The sequence below is a fragment of the Meleagris gallopavo genome, chromosome 29 (genome assembly GCF_000146605.3).
Source record: "Meleagris gallopavo isolate NT-WF06-2002-E0010 breed Aviagen turkey brand Nicholas breeding stock chromosome 29, Turkey_5.1, whole genome shotgun sequence".
NCBI lineage: Eukaryota > Metazoa > Chordata > Aves > Galliformes > Phasianidae > Meleagris > Meleagris gallopavo.
In genome coordinates this window covers 2484681-2491816 of record NC_015039.2, presented here as the reverse complement: position 1 = coordinate 2491816, position 7136 = coordinate 2484681, and the positions used below count along the sequence as shown (strand labels likewise).

The window sequence follows — 7136 nt, the reverse complement described above, 5'->3', positions numbered from 1 at the left end:
TTAGAATCTTTATTTTCATTTAAACTCAGGCTAAGCATTCGCACGTTCGCATCCCTTTAAATGCTGACCTATTTCAGGAATTCCCTTTAAAATCCCGGCGCTGCCGGCAGCACGGCCTCTCGGCGGATGCCTGGCTGCCGCTCCCGTCATTATTCTCACTCCGCTACCCGGCTGCTACAGCGAGACGAGGTCGGGATACAGCAGGGCACCGGCTGCGTGGACCAAAGCAGGGCTGAGAGGCGTTGGGGGGGGGGGGAAACCTCACTGCCATCCCGATCCCCTGGGACTCAGCGAGCTCCGCTCCGCCCCGCTGCCGCCCACCGGCCCGGTTCTCCCGTCGGCTGCGGGCAGCGCTGGCGGCGGCTCCGGCTGAACGGGAATCCCTGCATCCCGCATCCCAGCGAGGGCATGGCTGCAGTGAGGAGGAAGTTCGGCGATGAGTACCAGGCTGTGGGCCCGGCCGCTGCCGGTGGCCGCAGAGAGCGACAGCGTTTTGTGGACAAGAACGGGCGTTGCAACGTGCAACACGGGAACCTGGGAGGTGAGAGCAGCCGTTACCTCTCCGACCTCTTCACCACGCTGGTGGATCTCAAATGGCGTTGGAACCTGCTCATCTTCCTGCTGACCTACACGGTCGCCTGGCTGGTCATGGCTTCCATGTGGTGGGGCATTGCTTACCTGCGAGGTGACCTGCACCGGGCACACGATGACACCTACAGTCCGTGCGTGGCCAACGTGTACAACTTTCCCTCCGCCTTCCTTTTCTTCATAGAGACCGAAGCCACCATTGGCTACGGGCACCGCTACATTACCGAGCGCTGCCCCGAGGGCATCGTGCTCTTCCTCTTCCAGTCACTGCTGGGTTCCATCGTCGATGCGTTCCTCATCGGCTGCATGTTCATCAAGATGTCGCAGCCCAAAAAGAGAGCCGAGACCCTCATGTTCAGCCGTGCCGCGGTGGTCTCGCAGCGGGATGGCAAACTCTGCCTCATGTTCCGGGTCGGCAACCTCCGCAACAGCCACATGGTTTCTGCTCAGATCCGCTGCAAGCTGATCAAGGTGAGGCCCAGAGTGGAAGCAGGAAGGATGAGGCAGCAGGTTGTGGTGGGTGATGCTGGGAGAGCACGGGTCAAGAGAAACCACTTGCCCCAAAAGCAGCCATGCTGCTTGAACCCCCTTTTTGTCCCGCAGGGGGGCTTTCACTTGTAGTTCCTTACCCCATGGGTCCTGCCTGTGGCCTTCCAGCACTGCAAAGCTTGAGTGGAAAAGCCCTTTGATTTTCACCACTATCTATTTATTAAGCACTGACAAGGGTCAGTATAATTCAGAATGCAAAAAGGAACTGGAACTCAAATACAACTAATAGATAAATAGAGGAGGCAGAACTGTTTGGCAGCCATGGGAGTCCTCAGATACACTGGGCAAGAATAGAATAGGAGGAAAATACTGTGTGGTTGAGTGGCATGTTGAGAGGAAGCAAGAGAACAGCTCAGAGCAGCTGTGTCTTGTCACAGGGGCATGCCTGATGGGCTGCATCAGCAGCTGAATCCTGGTGATTATGTTAATTTCAGAATATGAATGTCATAAATGTTTCATGTTCTCTATGGTAATCCTCTTTTTGGAGCAACTGCTTGGCCATTTTAATAATCTGCAGAAACAAGCCTGATACAGTAGCTGATAAGACAATGGTAAATGGGAAGGACTGCTTTTCCTCTGCTTTGTGCTAAATGCTTGACTTAGCTGCTAATTTTTCTTGTCAAAGAATTCCTTTTAAAATGGAGCTCTACTAGGATTCAAAAAGCGGTTGGATTTGTACATGAAAATGAACTGCTGAGAATTACAATGGAGCAATTTTTGTAGGAATCAGAAAGCCAGATAATCCATTATTTTTGCTGATTTCTAGCACCGAAAATGATCAGAAATCCTCCTCTAAAGTATTTATTTCTGGCCATCATCCAAGATGGAATGCAAGTCAAAGCAGAACAGGAGCAGTGTCAGAGCTGTGATTTTTACACTGATGGCAATTCACTGTAAACTTCTTTTGAAACGACACACTGAACACACAGCCTGGTGCACTGTTTGCTAATAATTCTATCGCTGCACAATGCTGGTTTATAGAGAAAACAGGAGGGCATTTGATAAGGACTGATTCATCTTACAACAGTTGTTTCACAGATTAAGCAGTGAAACCCTGAGTAATACCTGAGCTCTTACATCTTACAGCTCTCACAAATGATCACCAATGCCCTTGATTTGTCTTCAAGCTTCCTGGCGACTTTTGGCAAATCAAAGCTATTGCCACAAGAATGTTTACAAGTAAATGTGCACAAGCTGCACCCTCAGTGCTCACTACAAATAGTGTCTTCTAGCCCACAGTAGCCCTCAGCCTTCTAAATCCTCCAGTTTGTTGAGGTGCCCCTTGAACAGGACATGCCGTCCCAGCAGAGGCAGCAGCTGTTCCAGCAGCAGATGAATTTACATCAGCTGCTTTGCAGCAGCTTCCTTTGTGCATCCTGTAAGCCCATGATGAATGTGATGTAACTCACAAACCATCTCTCTGTAGCAAGTCCTGCCTGTTTTGTGCTCCGTGCTTTTGGCTGTGCTTCCTGCAGTGCTGCTGACAGCTGATCTTGCTACACTCCTGTGTTGGATTAGATAGCAAGATGTTTACTTGTGTCACAGTGAAACAATGTGAAGGAGTGTGTCTTACCCCACTTTGCCATTGAGATAGGAGCTGTATTTAGTATTAAGCTTCATGTTTCAGTTGGACTAATGGATGTCTTACCTTTGTTTAAAAATAAAAATAAAAAATACACCAATCTAAGTCTGTCCGAGTGGCATTTGCTGCTGGCATGATGTATATCCTAGGATATTCAGTAGATTTCACTAATAACCACCATAATGTTGGTGTGACAGCTTTCCATAAAGCTTTTCAGCTGGTAGCACAGGAGAACTTGATTTGGAAAGCTGAGGAATGTAGAATCCAGTGGCAGAAAGGTACAGATGAATAAATCTGGACACCTAAGGAGTTTGGGTTTGTTCTTAACTGTGAGGCAAATAACCTTTGGTGCAACTCACGTAGACCTTTGGATTTCCCATCTCTTGCTACATTAAAAATCAAAGCTAGGGCATTTCTAACTATTTGTGTCCTGGTTCGAGTGTGTATTAATCTGTGAAAGTTATCTGGCTTTGTGGGAGGTCAAAATAAAGAATCTCAGCCGTCCCTTCCAACTGCTGGCAGTTTACAGTCCTGTGCTGCTTTCTGTGCTCCTTTGAGTACAGCTGTGTGCAAAGAGATTGATGGCTGAAAATCTTAACATCTTAGAGCTATGAAACTCTTTGTTTAGGATCATTTATTTTTACTTAACAAATAAGCTCCTCTTCAAAATTCTCCATGCTCTGCATAAATCAGTCCCGTGTGCAGGTGCTAAATACCTCAAGCACAACCTTTTGCTTTCTCCCAGATCTGTTACCTCTAATCATCCTCACCGGATTTGTTTACTTCAATCAAATCAACTCAATAGACTTTTCCCCAGAGAAAAATTGTTTGTAGATGGAAACAGATCATTCAGGCAGTGATTTGTGCAAATATGCACATCTTTGGTAATAGCATTCTATAAAACTTTGCGGAAATTTCAGGCTCGCGTGTGGTTCATACAGTTCGTGTTAAGCCTTGTTGCCTTGGAGCAAAAATTGTATGCTGCCAACTGAGTTGTGCACCTGCTGAACAGTAGCCAGGCAACAAAAACAGCAGTGTTGTCTGCAGCCTGGATCTGCAGCTTCCCTCAAAAAAAGATGAGGGATGTTTTTGCAGTAGTTTGATTGCAGCTTTGCATATAACGGTGTGTCACAATCACTAAGTAGCAGGGGGGTTGGTCCCTTTTTATTTCCTACCACTCTATTTTACCTTTCAAAGCACTGTAATACTTGAGAACACTTTTACAAGCAATCAGCTGATATTTCCTTGTCCTCCTCAGCTGTGGAGAAACTATCTCTTACCTAAGGCACAACTTTGATTATTTAGATAAAAAGAAATATATATTTCTGAGCAGAAAACCAAACACATAGCAGATAAATAAAGCAATCCATTGTATTCAGTAAGGCTCAGTACTCCACCAGCTATCTAAACTGGTTAAGGAATCACAGTAAATGCCAAGCAGTTAGATATTCAGCATTTTTAATACACCAGTACATCAGAGAGACAATCTCAAAGTACAGCTGTTGCTTGGGATTTGTTGTTGTTGCTGTTAAAGATAGACTTTCTTTTCCCTGAAGAAAACCTATTAGATTGGAGTCAACAGCAAAACTGCTTGCTTCAGCTTGTTCCCTATCACTAATGGATGGAGTTTCCACATAATGGAACCAACACATTTATCAAAACAGATAGAACAAACTAGTAGCTACGTAATTATCTATCATTCATGATCAATAATAAGCTGCTCAAACAGTTACGTGCTTTCTAATCGGGCAATAAAACAGAAAGGATTTTAAATAATAGGATTTTAAATAGGCTCTGCAAAGCTTTAGTTTTAACAATCAGTTTCCAGCAGTGACCTTTAAAGCCATCAGTGGAGGACCTGCCTGGCCAACTGCTGCATGTTCTCAGCTGTGTTTTGAATGCTAGGAAAATTTTAGGAAGCTAGAAAAAAACAACAAACAAACAAACAAAAAAAACACCTGATCCATCAGTATTTTTAATAGATGAATGAAATGATGCAAATGCAAATGGGGAACTTAGCTGAATAACTACAGTAAGAAATACCATGTGGCATGTAGTAATAATTGGGAAGGGATGCATCATTAGCATTTTTATCAGGAACATTGATTTGGACAACTTTGTGCAAATGTGACTCACCAGATGTGCTTTGCCATTACTATGATGCTTACCTCAAAGTCCTTTAAGCATATACATCACAGTTTCTGCAAAACAAAATATAAAGATAATGTAATGTGAATCCAAACAATTCATTAAAGCATACTTAACTTGTTGATTCTGTTCTCACCAATGGGAACTTTTGCTACAAGATGTCCAGAACAAGTATCTGCCATAAGGAGTAAAGTGTGGTACCTGATATTATCATCAGTGATTTGTAAAATACGTATAATGTCACAACAAAGTTTGTAGATGATAATGATGAGATCTGGTGGCATGATAAATGTCAACACTGGTCATATCTATCAACTTCGTATACATAGCACTACTTCTATCTCTACATGATGACCTAATACAGAGCTAATAATGTTATCAGAGAGGCAGGTTTAAATTTCATTGCATTGCTCCTTGTGTTTTGCTTCACACAGTGCTTACTGAACTGTCTTTCCATCTCTAGTCCCGACAGACACCAGAGGGGGAATTTCTGCCACTAGACCAGTGTGAGCTGGACGTTGGATTTGGAACTGGAGCTGACCAGCTGTTCTTAGTTTCTCCATTAACCATCTGTCATGAAATTAACTCAAAGAGCCCCTTTTTCTGTCTCTCACAAAGATCGCTAAGAAGCGAGCAATTTGAAATAGTTGTCATCCTTGAAGGAATTGTTGAGACCACAGGTAAGACATTGTAACCTGGTAACACGTGTGCTCTAACTGTAAGTCTTTGTCTGCAGTCTTGGCAGTTGTTGATCCTTGCATGCTCTGTAACGTCCTATCATAAGATATCAAACTTTGTTGTCTTCACCATGCTAAATGGCTTTCTTAGCCATAGGGCTCTGTACTACCGATGCAATACATTTAAGAAGAGACACTCTCTGCCAGTTCCTGGCTGTCCTCTGCAGGCATGTAGAGGAGTTCAGGATTCTTAGGTGACTTTTGTCTTAAGCAGCACCCCTGGTCTTCTCACTTGCTTATGTTACAATGTCATCCTCTTGTCTCTGTCTCCACAGGAATGACATGCCAAGCTAGGACCTCATATACAGAAGATGAAGTTCTTTGGGGTCACAGATTCCTCCCAGTGATGTCCCTGGAAGACGGCTTTTTCCGTGTCGATTATTCTCAGTTTCATGCTACATTTGAAGTCCCCACTCCTCCTTACAGCGTCAAAGAGCAAGAAGAAAACCTGTCTCTGTCATCCTCTTGGAATAGTCCTGTTGACAACAAAACCAGAAAAGAAAAGGTTTGTTCACTTGACTGCGTTGATATCGCAGAAGAAAAAAACAAACTCCCTTTTAAGCTTCAGAAGATTAGCTCAAGAAAGGAAGACCTTCCAAAAAGAGTCCTCAGAATGAGTTCCAGTAACACAGGGAAGACTTGCAGTACTGGGGATCTTCTGAATATTCAAGAAATGAGTTCCATCTCCAATGGTGAAGATGGTGATGACAGAATACAGCTGAAAGCCTTAAGAATGAATGCCGAGGCTTAGACTCAGTCTAGAAGATGCCTAAAAGTATGCGTGCTCTGAAGATGAAATTGGAAGATAATCTGCCTGCCAAACTTTGCAAAATAAACTCTGATCACCTCCCTTAAGAGCAAAAGCATATGAGTCATTGTTCACAAACAGCATTCAAGATTGCTAACCTGAAGGAGTTTTCGTATAGTAATGAAATAATTAGGTTTTCCTACTTTCTGGAAGGATGATCCCTTTTGTATAATTGTTCTGTACAGATCTAATTTACGTAGCCTAATAGAAATTTGAGAGGCAGTAAGGTTAGACTGTTGTGCCAAAGAGATCCCTGCCCTGATGTCATTTAGCAGCATGCTCATTGCAAATCAACGTTGTCTTCCATACTTGTAGATGCTTTTTCATGAAGCATGGACCAAATCCTTGGATGGATCATTCTCTGGAATGAATTGAACATTCTCTCAAAGCACTTTTGCTAATAATGACAGTTTACTTTCAGTTGTTGAAGATTTGAGATCATCCCTAGAACAGACAACCTTCTCTACAGAAATGACCAAAAAGATGTCAGTGAAGATTTGCACCTCAAGTGTTGGCATTCAGTACCTCTTTAAAGTGTTACACAGAATTTTCTATATGACTAGCTTGAATGAGAGAGATAAAAACTCTTCTGGTTTTAAAGCTGAAGCTGCTTGCCTTACTGAACGTCAGGATACGGAGAGAACTGGAATCAAACTCAATTCCAACACAAGAAGGATGCTGAGCTGTTGGAGTGGCTCCAGAGGAGAGCTGTGAAGATGACCAA

At 43.6% G+C, this 7136-nt stretch overlaps 1 protein-coding gene across 1 annotated transcript; it reads left to right on the top strand.

Annotated features, from left to right (window-relative positions):
* LOC100546123 (G protein-activated inward rectifier potassium channel 1-like) lies at window positions 1-6819 on the top strand. Its single transcript, XM_010724549.3, has 3 exons — window positions 1-1059; window positions 5331-5547; window positions 5880-6819. Exons 1-3 carry the CDS (start codon window positions 127-129, stop codon window positions 6353-6355), a joined length of 1626 nt encoding a protein of 541 aa, XP_010722851.1. The 5' UTR covers window positions 1-126; the 3' UTR covers window positions 6356-6819.
* Window positions 6820-7136: the final 317 nt, after the last annotated feature.